This window comes from Synchiropus splendidus, chromosome 18, assembly GCF_027744825.2.
Source record: "Synchiropus splendidus isolate RoL2022-P1 chromosome 18, RoL_Sspl_1.0, whole genome shotgun sequence".
Taxonomy (NCBI): Eukaryota; Metazoa; Chordata; class Actinopteri; order Syngnathiformes; family Callionymidae; genus Synchiropus; species Synchiropus splendidus.
Genome location: NC_071351.1, coordinates 5,360,362 through 5,373,267, shown reverse-complemented (window position 1 = coordinate 5,373,267; position 12,906 = coordinate 5,360,362). Strand labels below are relative to the sequence as shown.

General features: G+C 44.2%; 1 protein-coding gene across 3 annotated transcripts in view; it reads right to left on the bottom strand.

Moving 5' to 3' along the window:
• The window catches only part of LOC128749482 (copine-5-like), a 79,527-nt gene that overhangs the window by 35,680 nt on the left and 30,941 nt on the right, over positions 1-12,906 (bottom strand). For 2 of the 3 annotated variants that reach the window (XM_053849131.1, XM_053849128.1), the window contains 4 exons: positions 10,256-10,359; positions 9,152-9,191; positions 7,939-7,953; positions 7,707-7,783 (listed from right to left, as the gene is read on the bottom strand). In XM_053849131.1, coding sequence (XP_053705106.1) covers positions 7,707-7,783; positions 7,939-7,953; positions 9,152-9,191; positions 10,256-10,359 — 236 coding nt within the window. The remainder of the gene's footprint in view (positions 1-7,706; positions 7,784-7,938; positions 7,954-9,151; positions 9,192-10,255; positions 10,360-12,906) is intronic. The other variant, XM_053849129.1, reaches the window with a different exon arrangement.

Sequence of the window (12,906 nt, the reverse complement as noted above, 5' to 3'; positions counted from 1 at the left end):
TATTCGGCGCCCCCAACAAGGCAGCTGTGGAAGGGCGGAGTCAGGAGATTTCAGAGCAAAGCAAAAATGACAGTGGTGTCACCATGCTGGGAGAGTGTTAGCTTGCAATTTCACACCTGGATGAGCGGAATTAAAATGTTTGGGATGGAGGAGAGAAGACTTATTAAACAACAATCTCCCACTTTCTTTGGCGGCACATGTGCAGATTATCGCTGTTTATGTGTCTGATTCTGGTGTTGCAGACAATAACAACAATGATAAAAGGTACTGGAAGACAAATAAAAGGAAGTGAATTGAAAGTACAAGTAGTAATATTGAAGGATCTGTGACATAAATTCAACCAAGAATTTGCATTTACATGTTTTAATAACATTAAATTTTCATGTGCTGAAAGTTTATTTTAGAAAACAGTGTTAGTCACATTGACCGTGACAAACTTTCTTTCCCTTGGGTTTCTGTAGCTTGGAAGCTCAACACCATCTAATCGCGATCTCTCAATCCACGCCAACTGCAGATAGCTGTTCAGTTTCCAGTCTTGCACTGCTTTTATGAATTGCCTCCACTACATAGTAACATGGTATCAGATTGTAATCCATCTTCCTTCTTTGAGTACAAACATCAATCCTCTCTCCTGTCATTCGTCAAGTTCCCTTCCATCTGAATCATTTCTTCCTCTGTCGGAAGTTTCCAGGTCAATTGCTGACAATTTAATCCCAGTGGGCCACATAAAATGACTAGGCGGAATGGATTTGGCCCCCGGGCCATGAGTTTGACACATATGATGTAAGACTGGAGGTTAATAGCTTTATGGGCTGATGACAAATCCAGAAAAAGTGCACAGACGAGCATGGGGCTAACAACCTCAGCCGTGCGCTGAAAGTGAAATGGCCAAGAAATGCCCAGACCTGAGGCAAGTTGCAGAGAATCCTGCTGACAACAGTTGAATCGGAGATTACTGGGCAGAGAATTGGAGAGCTTTGGCTTCCGGTACAGCTGCTTTATAACCATCAGGGTGATTTTACCAAAACATATACATGTATTCTTCGATCTGGAAGTCATTTTTACTTTATTTAATTTTTCAGTTTAAGAGATTAATTGTGTAAACACAGCAGTGATGCAGAAACAATGACACCTCACCCTCTAGGGGGAGCCCTGGAGCGAACAGATAGCAAAGCTTAGCGGCATAACTGTAACTGAATTAGCAAATCCGAGCGGTGTAGGCTGCGAGATGAAGGGGGAACACTGATCATCTGGATTTGTGCCACACTCCAGGTTTTGGGCAGCAGGCACATCAGCGGTGAGCAGAATTAGCCGTGACTGCCAAAAGTCGACGTGGGATTATTCCACTAATCCCCAAGCGATCTTCACACACCACTACGCTTCCATAATCACCTAAAAAGAAGAGAATGGAACTTTGCTCAGACTAATTAAAAAAGACAGAGGGAATGGGAGCGGAGTGAGAGGGAAGGGTCCTACTTCCAACTGGGGCTTTGAGGAGAGCGCTTTATATTTAAAGTGGGAGGCTGGAGGCAACTGCATTTACATCTTTGAGGCTTTGTTCAAATGAGCGAAAAGCACCTAAATAGGTCACGGAATGTGCTGCGGAAATGCCAGTTATGGATTTAGAGAAGAGTGTTTGTTTTCTCTCACCGACGGCTGAGAAGTTTGAGGAAACAGCGGTGAGGGTTTTCGCTTTATTCCCACACAGACTGACACTAATCGAGTTCGACTTTTATTCCTCCTGTTAATGACTAAACATCAAATACAGTTTCATTTAAAGTACCACAAGATTGCTAGAATAACACTATCATAACGGCGATAACAAGGATTGATTTGTTGTGATTGAAACCAAATGAGGTTCATCAGCCACCTGCAGGCGCCGCAAAACCTATGATTTCAGAGGGAACCAGGAGCCGAATTTGTCAGTCAGAGAGACGCCTCCCGTCTGAAGTCAGAGGAGCAAGACAGAAAAGCCAAGACCTTTCATTTCCTTTCTCTTGTTTCCGTCCCCTGACAAGAACAATTCTCCTCCGAAGGACTCTGTGAACTCTTTTTCATTTTCCCTGCAGGAGACTTATTTACGTCGGCTGCAGCCGCTGCCTTTGTTGTTGGGAGGAATTGTAGTGTTTGAGACTGCACGCTTGTTATTCCTGCAAGCTCATCAGAGGAGCAGGTTTGTGACCTTTCACCTGTGGCCAGTAATGGGATTCAAACAGTCGCCTTGACCTTCTCCACTGTGCTTATTGTAGACTACAGATCCTCAGACATCACCTGTTGTCTTCTTCTTCTCTTTCGGTAAAGATCTGTACACATCTCTTATTCAAACCCAAGTGCAGAAAACTTTAATTCCTTTACAGTTTGTCTCTTTGATGTAATTGTTTTAAATTCTAGGTGAGAGAAAGAAAGATTTGGGTTCTGAATGTGACCCATAAGATCGAACAGAATTATGCCTTGGTAAACAATGGGAAACTGTGTAGACGAACTGAGAACCGGATGATTCCCTGGCGTTTCTGGTAGAAGTAGCATCTTAAACATGTGTTTACATCTGTTCTTAAAGTGTTATGATGGGGTGATGAGGCTTCACGAAACGGCGTCCTCATTTTCAGTGCTCAATAGGTGGCGCTCTCTGTGAGCAGCTGTGTAAGGAAGTCTCCAGGCCACAAACCACGTTTCGTCTCTCAAAACTTGACTTCCAGTTTTGTGCCTTACCCCGCCATGCTTGATATTCCGCATCTGTTTGCTTCTTCTTAACACAGAAGATGAGTCAGGAAAGAAAGGAATGAATTTTTAATACTCTTGTATTTGCATCACAAAGGTGAGACCTGCGCTGCAATGACAGACTCGACTGCAGGAGCACACTCGACAGGCTCACCTGTGGCACAGACGGAAGCCCGGAGCGCTGACTGAAACCTCCGAAACGAGGTCTGCATTGATTGAAAAACAAATCGGCAGAGCTTCACAGAGGAGTAAAAACCTCCGCTGCTCTCGCAATCCCATTAGCGCAGAAAAGCCGAAAATCTATCTTCACATTATCAACAGGGCTTTTAAACCCAGGGCCATTAGGAGTCGCAGTGCGTTTCATAACTGCTGGAAAGTTTGGGGGTGAAGCGAAGCTGCTTTCTAATAAATTCCTGTTTGGTTGGGAGTTCTTCCACATTCAGCAGAGTTCTGCTTCTCCACACCTAAGCAGGAATATTTATTATTACTGAGGGACTCTTGTTAGTGCTCAGCCTCGCAGCCTAAATTGGCATTTAGTGCGGCAGCAGAAGCGTCTAATTGCATGTGATGTCCCGAGGCGAAGGATGCGGATGACTGTAAGCCTTCCAAAGCGTTTCACCTCCCACTTCCACAGTACACACAATCACGCCGCGTCGGACTGAACCAGCATGCCACGACTTCCACGGCGTTTCACTCTCTAAATAATCGGCCACTAAATAGTTGGATGTTAAAGATGCCTGTGACCTTTAATATTTGAATGTCAATTGTCAATTTTTCAAAGTCCTGTGGTTGCCATTAAGGTTACTTTAAAGGATTCATTTCAGAGGCAATATTTCATTCCAATAGGGTCTAATTGACCTTTTCCTTAGCTCCGCCCATTTGAAACCAACTACGGCTTGATATGTGCTTGAGTGTTTTAAATTAGTCTGAGGAGCCTACTTCAGTGGGATTTGGAGAATTCTAAATATACATGAAAGTACCTGACTGCATACATACTGCACTCACTACACTCTACTCTACTGAAATAAGGGCTTTTTTCCGAAACATGTGTTCCGAAACACAAGTGTTGGAGCTGGTTATAAAGTACAACATTCAATTTTTGTTTCCAAAGTGCGATCTTCTTTTCCAGAATAAAATGAAAATTGAAATTTCTGTAGGGTTCAGAATCCCTCATTTCCATTTGCTCACAGCAGCACCAGCTGCACACCCACTGCAGCGGAGCCAACGCTTCATTTCCCACATCGAGTGCACAGCAGAAGGCAGAGACACAGTAGGCTAATGGGTTAACATGCTAATGTTATGCCGCATTCATATGTTCAAGTGTGAGGTATAATTTAGAGCGCCAACACAAAAGGTTACCGCCATTTGTATAATGAACTCTATTATCATGCTACCTATACGACCACATTATGAGTCCGCCCCACAGGCCTCCACCTCAAGCAGGCGGTTATAAAAGCCTCCGCAGGAACAAGTAGCGTTGCCGTTTGGGGACGTTTCTACACATACACGACTCCGGCAGGAAATAAATGATGCGGTGTGATGTACCACTATTTCTTCATCCTGTTTTTATGACAAAAATAAATGTTGAGGGGAGGTACAAAGGCGTCGCCCCATAATCTGCTTTTAATGAGAAGCATATATCAAGGTTATTGATAGCTGAGGGAACGTACAGGCTGGAAGAGCGATATTTGCAGCATGGATCAAAGACACGTTTGCTGGCTCACTTCAGAGAGAGAAGCTGACTTTGAGTTCGCACACAGGAATTGTGTTAATGAACGTAAACAGGTTATTTATCCCAGCTAAGGTCGGGGCCAGACTGCAGTCCAGTCCAAACCCACCTATAACTAATGGTAAAACTCAGTCAGCCTGAGCCAGAGATTCTTAGCTGGTTTGCTGATGTAAACAGCATTAGCTGAAGTGAGCTATCCATATCTAAATTGTCCCTAGTCCAGCGGCAAAAGCAGCTTATCTGAGTGTCCAGGTGGGTGCAGAGCAAGCATGAGGCGACACAAGGAAGTTGGACGCATCAGAACATGGACCAGACACTCAGGAGAGGAACACAGGAGAGGGAAAAACCATCGGGACACTCCATGCATTCGACAGTGTGCTAGTGGCAGGACCACTAAATATTGATTTGACGATTAAATGGTTTATTTTTTATTCAGTTTCAAACACATTCTGTTATTAGTTGACATATACTGGCGTATAAAAACTGTCAAGAATTTTTTCTTGTAAATAATAAACTAAAAATAGAATAAAATTATGCCTGCATAATGCAGCCACACTTCCTGTAAATTTGTCATTATGATTTTTCTTAATGCCTTTTGCCACCGAGGTAAAGACCTACCTAGATTGGAGGTGGGACAGTATGTTGAGTTCGGTCGGACTTTTTATCTTCATGTGTGGTGTCTTTCAAATTTAAGAAGACGAAAAGTGTGAAGTCTGTTTAAGCCAATTATGGTACACTATTATGTGTTTTGCGCTCTTGAAGGAAACCAACGGGCGGAGCCAGGCACTTTTCATTCTAAACAGGCATCACATATGCTAACGTTTGACTTATGCTATCACAGGATGTATTCAACTTAACTCCACATTTCTCTTATCGTACAGAATACATGGTGGTAAAAATACAACAACATTTGTTCTCAGAATTAGTGAGATAAGCCCCTGACAAATCTGGAAATGTGGTTGACATACAGGAATATTTCAACAGTTACTGTCCGAGGTTGACAAGCACTTGGTGGCACATAAGAGAAATGTAAAGGTTGCTGAAGGGCTGAAATAGATTAAGAACACACTGAGAGGAAACCAGGTCAGGATAGATAAAGAGGCAGGGGATGGACGGGGAAAGAATAAATAAGAGATGAAGCGTGGAAAAGAGAGAAAAGGGAAGTTGATGTGCTTCTTAAGCAGGCCATTGGATGCAGTTTGTCACTGGTGGGCTTGTTTAAGTACGGTGAACACATCCCTTGGTGCCAGCGGGAGCCGTTCCTCATGCCTGACAGAGGAACTGTCACATCAGGACCCATGACAGGGAAATGGATCGCACATGGCCATTAAACAACTTCAGAGCTGTCATCTATCACAGTAGGGAAAAGTCCATTAGGCACACGGCCGTCAGCAACACACAGGTTGGTGATGGTCAGGGTTGAATTAGCATTCTTCGGGTATGGTGACACTTGGCCCTCATTCTTGGGTTGTTTTGTGATGGTAGAATTTCAAACTAAATAAATATACGAAAGTGAAATGCTGTTTTGGTTCTAAGTTCTTGAGAATGAAAAGACATATGAGCACTGACAGACAGAAGGCCACGGAGTCGGCAGGTATACATCCCTTTAAAACTAAGCCAATCATTGAACGCAGTGAAGGACACAGGTTTTGTCGTCCTTAGGCAAGGCTCGGGAGTTTTATTTCTTCATTTGGGAACTAGCACAGTGTAACCTTGCCGTTTCTGTCGAGCTTTTTGTCAAGACATTAACCTACCGAGTCGCTCATGGTCTTTTTCCAACATCTTTTTTTATCATATTCTGCCTTCCATTGTGACCACTATCAACCCAGTAAATACTGGCACAGCATTTAAGAAGCAGTCTTCCTCAGTGCTAAGATGGGAATTCATCACAACTAATAGCTGTGTTGCGCTTTTTTCTGAAGATGCCTCTGGTTCAATTAAACCAGCTCTTTTAAGTTTAATTCTGTGTGGAAGCAGAACAACAAAGTGTCTGAGGTTGCAGTTTGAAACAATATGGCCTCTGCATTCTGTTAAATTGTGTTTGGCCTGAAAGTTTGGCGAATGCTGTGATGGAGGTTTCTGGCTTAAAGCTGCAGAATCAGGTCTTTTGCCTGTCAAGATGGCCCGGGGCCGCCGAGCGTCTGCCTGCCTCTGATGTGAGGTGAGGCTCTGCAGCATTCTCTCTTGATCCAGCTCATCCTTTCATTCACCACTGAAGGCAACTGGCACCCTCGCCCAGCCTGTATGTGGCCTCACCCAGCAGCTTCAAACACACCAAGACAGTGCACACTTCACAGCCCCTCACATATTTCACTCAGCCTTAATCTCCCCGGACTGCAGGAGCCGATGCTCTCGGGGCATCATATCTCTCTATTTGCATTGAAGTGGGTTTGATGGTGCCATGTGTCTCATGCCGACTTGAATCCTCTGCGCTGGCTAGATCGCCTCTCTAATGACAGTAATTGTGTTGAGGAAGCCCCCGGTCGTCTTCAATTATCCATCCCTATCTGAACACGGGTCTAATCTTGCAGTGTAATGTATGATACAGATGGTTCCAGGAGGCAGACATATCTATCACGGTTTCATCCTCGCAGCGATGTCACAGGCTCTGCAGCAGTCGTTTGAAGTTTGTGTTGCTATATCTACAAACTAAAATCGTTCAGAGGGTGCACTCGGTCACATGAGTTCCCCAAACAAGCAAAAGCCACAAAAATGGGCTTCTAAAACCATTAAACGTGACCACCTTTCACTAGCTTTGAGAACCAGGCCATAAATGACCATAGGAGTTCACCACAAACATAAAAAGCATGGCTGACTATGGAGCCATCAATGGTAAGGTATGGAGGATGACGGAGGAACTGATCTCGTCCAACAAGTCCAAGTTCACTCAAAGAATCTGCTTCCCTTTCCTTGTCATCATTTAAAATGCTAGTCCCAAAAGCTAATTATGAAGATCCCAAATAGAAACGTTTACTGTACACAATGTACATATAGCAGTGTGTAAAGGTTTACTGCCAGAGTGAGTGTTGTGATGGGATAAAACTGTGTCAAAATAAGGAGTGGAAAGAGTAACAGAAGTAGGGAAGGTACATACTGCATTGCTGTTTTTTTCTGTTGGGTTTATATCAATAAATGCTGCATATGCATGACTGCAACCTGCTCTCCGGCATTGAGATCAAGTTTTAATAGCTTATAAACTTATCCAGGTGGCTCCAAACTCAATTTCCCGAACGTACCTTTGAGCCAAAAGCAAACTCACCCGAGGGGTTTCTCCAGGCGACTGGCAGGAGAGCCCACGATCTCTCCCAGCGTGCAGTGGACCTGGCCCAGGAAGTCCTGCCATGGTGGTATGAAGCGGAAGGGGAGCAAGAGGTGTGGGGTGAGAGAGATGTATATTGGGGTTGATGATGTTAAGGGGGCAACAAGGAGAGTGGTGAGGAGATAAGCCTCCTTAAAGTCATTGTACAGTTATGAATGAGGCAAACACGTACGTTAAAGTCGGTTGGCTTTTCCAGGGTGGAGAAGGAGGAGGAGGCGATAGATAGAGAAAGAGGGAAAGGGAGAAGGAGAGAAAGCCCGGGCAGCAGCAGTGACACAACAGAGCATATCATGGAACAGAAGGCACACGACTCAAATACCAGACTGTCATCAAACAAGTGCAGGGAGAAGGAAGGGCGAAAGTGGATGTGTGAGGGGACAGATTTGGAGGGCGAAGAGCAGCCCGGAATCATGAGGGTTTAGAAAGAAGCACGACACACAACTCCACCACAGCAACATGAGAACACACAGAGGGGTTTTGGTATAATGCAAACCACTAGTTGTTAGAATTTAGCAAAACACATTTCCACATTAAATGTCCCATATTCTGCTTCATTGCTCTGCCCTTGCTGTTATTGAATCAGCTGATATGTTGAGTTAGAGTGGGAGCAGGTTAATGGGCATAATATGAGACCTTAGACCACAGTTGGTGAATGGCATCCTTTGATGCTGTGAGCTTTGGTTTGCGTGGAACCAAAATAAGAAGCATGCATGAAGCAGAACACACATAAATGTCTACATGTCTATCTGTCTAAGTAATAATGCATTATAAATGTGTGGACTCATAATGCATCTGAATGCTAACAGGATATAAACACTTTCTATGAAGGTCTTGCGTTGATATTAAGGGCAATAAGAATGCATCCTCTTGTTCTTTTGTGAGGTGTGACCCGGCACTGGAGGTCGAGAGAGGATGCCAATACCTTTCCAAAGAGGACCGATCATGAGGCTCATGTCTGGTCAGTAGGTTGATAAGGGGTTGTGGTGCCTGAGAAAATTCAGGCGTGCAAAGAGAAGTGAGCCTATTGGTTTACTGAATAACTATCAAGGGAAGGAGGACAAGCAGAACCGTCTGTAAACTTTAGACAAGGGTGCTTGAAACTCAATGACCTGTGCTGCTTTTTTAAAGGACATCAGTTGCAGAACAACGCAGGGAGACTTTGTTGAAGCCTTGTTTCTGTTCCAAGTAAACAAAACCAGCATGACCATTTAATCCAGACTAGTCTGGACAGCTGGTCTACAAAGATAAATTAAACTAGCAAACACCAACCCAACCACCCCGACTGGTCTACTTCAGCCGGCTTCATGTCATTATAGTCAGGAACTATATTCTCAGCCATCCCACCAGACCTTCAAAGAAAGCTCATCCAAAGGCTTGAGACTTACATGTTTTGCCAGATCCGGACTTTTGGAGTCGATGTCATACCTGAAAACAGAGGCGTAAAAAAGCGTCAGAGGAGCTAGTGCCTCACACTCTCCCACCAATCTCTCACCCTGGACTTTAAATAACTCATCTATGCAGAGGGGCTAATTAAGAATGCATCCCATGGTTGTTTTGGAATTGTCTCGGGGAACGTAAACAACAACAACACGGAGCAACTTTCCGTCATCTGCGGGTGAAAGTTAATGTCAAAGTAATTAAACCTCCAGACTGACCAGCCGCCCACCTCTGCAATAAATGAGATGTAAATGCAAAGCACTAATTGTGGAGGGATCCACTCGTCCCTCCGTGCACCTGCCACGCCGCGATACTCATCCAAATGAATTCATCGAGTGTCGGAGAGACCGGCATCTCCATTTTTAGTGCTTCATGGACGTCCTCCAGGGACACCGCTCGGGAAGCACAAACTTTTGGAAGCTCTTCGACATGTGGAGCAATTTTGTTTTGAGGAATTCTAAAGCGGTGTGGCTGCCTGGGAACCGTTCATTATTCTTGACGGATTGCTTATTATTTTAGGCATCATTCATGGATTAAAATAACAATAGGAAGAGGAAATGCCAAAATGTCCCTCTCGAAATTGACTTCCAGTGTTTGGGGCTCCTGCTAGAGAATGTCCATGACGATTTAAAGGGATGTTTACAGAGAATATTAAGACATTTTGACTGACACTTCCGAACTAGAGACTCCTTGTAGCATCCAAGTTATAGCACATTATTCAAACACTCATGGAGCTCATGGACTGGGCAGCATAGGGCAGCTTTTTATGAATCAATTCAGATTTCATTCGAGTGAATTCATTCATATTAATGGTGCTAAAACTAATGTGGCATCACAGCAGAAACCATGGTGGTTATGCAGCAGGAGCTGGTGTTTTTTTCTGCAGCTGTTTGGATGCACCTTCAGTGACCTGGCTGTGTTGACTTGGAGAGCTTGCTTAGTCACTAACTCTCTCTTAAATAAAACATCATCAGTTATAGACATTGTTTCACAGAGCGACAGAGAGAGTTGGAGGAGAAAAAGGTGTCATTGGATCAAAGGGAATAACTCACACGTCAAACCGAAGATTCTGCTTCTCCTCAAAGAAGTAGTCCAGGATGTACTTCCTGACAAAGTCCGGGTTCAGAGTGTTGTCGATCACCTCCGTTCTCCCAAACTAGGTGAGGGGCAGACAGATCTTTGAGTGCACGCGTCGACACTGTCAACTCCTCTCCACTTCTCCTTGTTATGGTGGAGCCCAACGACACTAATGTGATGAATCTGTGAGACACTTCTAAACAAATGGCGGCAGCTGAGAGATGATTAGGCATAACAATGCACATATTGTCAGAATGGGGCAAAGCCTTCACAGCTGAACGAGGACTTTAAAGGAACATGGCAAGTTTCATGCACGGACACTTGAAACAGAAAACCAACAGCTGAGAAATGATAGGACCAAATGAGCAATCAAACACACACACCCCTCCTAACTGCCATCACGATGAATAATTCACACGCAGACAGATTTGAAGCTGCATACATAAGCTAACAGGCAGACGGTGTCACTGACACTGTGAATTAATAACAGCGGCGTGGGGGTTCAAGACGAAACAAACAGCAGGATTAGGAATTCACACCATCCAGATTAAGACTAAAACGAGAAAAGGCAGGCGGAGATGACGTGACAGATCAGTGGGGGTCTGTGGTGCTCCACCTGCAGGCTGCAGCCAGCTGCCATCAGGCATTCAAGAGCCTGGGCGTGTTAAAAGTTTAACCACTGTGCCGTGCTTCTCTTCTCCCCTGTGGACAAGTGCGGAAGCTTCTCTGCCGTACATGCCGCTGACAGTCGTCGGCACTGAATGTGGCAGTGGAGAACAATAACACATCCACTTTGGTCTCTTGCCAATGCAGGTAAATAAAGAAAAGCAGCGTCAGCCGGAGACCTGAGATAATAACTGATCTCCCACTTCAGCTCACTGTCCAACAAAGAAGCTGCACTGAGTGATGCTGGAGGGAGACGCGCTGCATAATTAGACATCATTACCACGTTAATAAGCATCTTGATATTCAAAAGAACCTTGAGCAGCTTTTATATTTTATGATCGGCAGTTGACAAAGTCGCCCCAGTTTGACCGTTAATCCACTTTCGTAGCTCAGAGGGAGAGAAAAATTCCTTCACATCAAGTCAACATATTGAGGCACTTGCTGCCTCACCTCTATGGCTTGTATAGGTTGTGTATGTAAAGCATCTTTCTGCACGCTACATCAGTCTTCCTCAAAAACATAGCACAAGTGCTTATGTGAGGTCGTGCAGAATGCTGTCATTGGGATGTGGGTCACGGGGCAACACTTGAAGAACATAGGCCCAGACTCCACTAGCACTACGAGGAGAAGGTGTTGCCATGACCAGAAACAGTTTGTCGCAGTTTGTCAACAGCTTGTGTTGTTTGTTGAACTTCCCCAGGTTGGGTCGTCCTGGTGAGGAGGTCTGACTACAAAAGCTCAGAAAAACTCTCCAATAAGAGGATCTACTTGGTTCTATTTTGAGTCTCTTGGCCGTGCTTCGCCTTCTATGGGACGCAAACGTAAATTCTGCACCATGTTTGAAGTTTATTACATCAGAACTCATTCTTCATCCAAGACTTAGATTTTCCTAGACTTATTTATTTATCCCAATCCAAGAGAGAATGATTTTTTTTGTAGTTCGTACACACACTTCAGAACAATAATCTTCTTTAAGTTCTGATGTAAGCATCAAAACGTGGGTCTGAAAACCCCTCGAAGAGCTTTTTCTGCATATCTAAAAATAAGGCGTAAAAGAAAGCAACGCCTTTATCTGACCTCAAACTAGTCTGAGAATGTAAAGAGTTCTGAATCCCACTAGAATAAAAATAAAAGTTATCCTAAAGACTTTGGTGGAAATTCACACGCCGCAGTGCAAACCAGTGAGAGAGTCTGTCCCACAGAAGAATAATTGGATTACAGACAGTTGGTGGCAGAGTGAAAGCTTCTCCAACCAACCGCCCTCAGGAGAACCAAAATACATTACATGGCAGAGGAGCAGAAGACACTCTTGGCTTTATCAATACTGCGCAGCTTGACTCTGCGGCTGGTAGAGCCAGCTGTCATCTCCAGGCGTACACACACTCCTATCTCTTACAGAGAGACGCTGGGGCTGAACGTCAGCCGGAAGTGGAGCAGAGTAACCAGACATGACAGGTGTAGGAGGCCCCTCCTGCTACCACTTTAAACACCTCCGCATTTGCATATCAGTCAGTAAACCCTCAGAGGAGTGAGCGGGAGTTTTAATCTGCCAGCAAGCGCTTGCTTTTTATGTATCTTCATTCAGAAAAATAGGTCTTTCATCAAGTCAATAAAACAACACAATTATCTCAAGTCAAGAGAATGTTGGAATAAAGGTGGGATGAGAAAACAGACACTAATTAAATTCCACATTTACGTGAAAATTATTTTGTGACACTTTCCATTTCAACAAAATCTTATTTTAATCTCACATCCCTGCAGTGCAGTTTAGCACAGAGATGAACTCCAAAACAGCCTGCAGATGTTTATTACATTTGGATCAAGCTCTTAAAGAGCAAGCCCTTGGCCAGTCCGACGAGATTTCACTCTTGATTTTTATTGCCTTAAAAATAAAGTTCATTCTCCTTTTGATCAAGCTCTGAGCTTGTTGCTTTATTGATCATGTCGAACGCATGAGTGA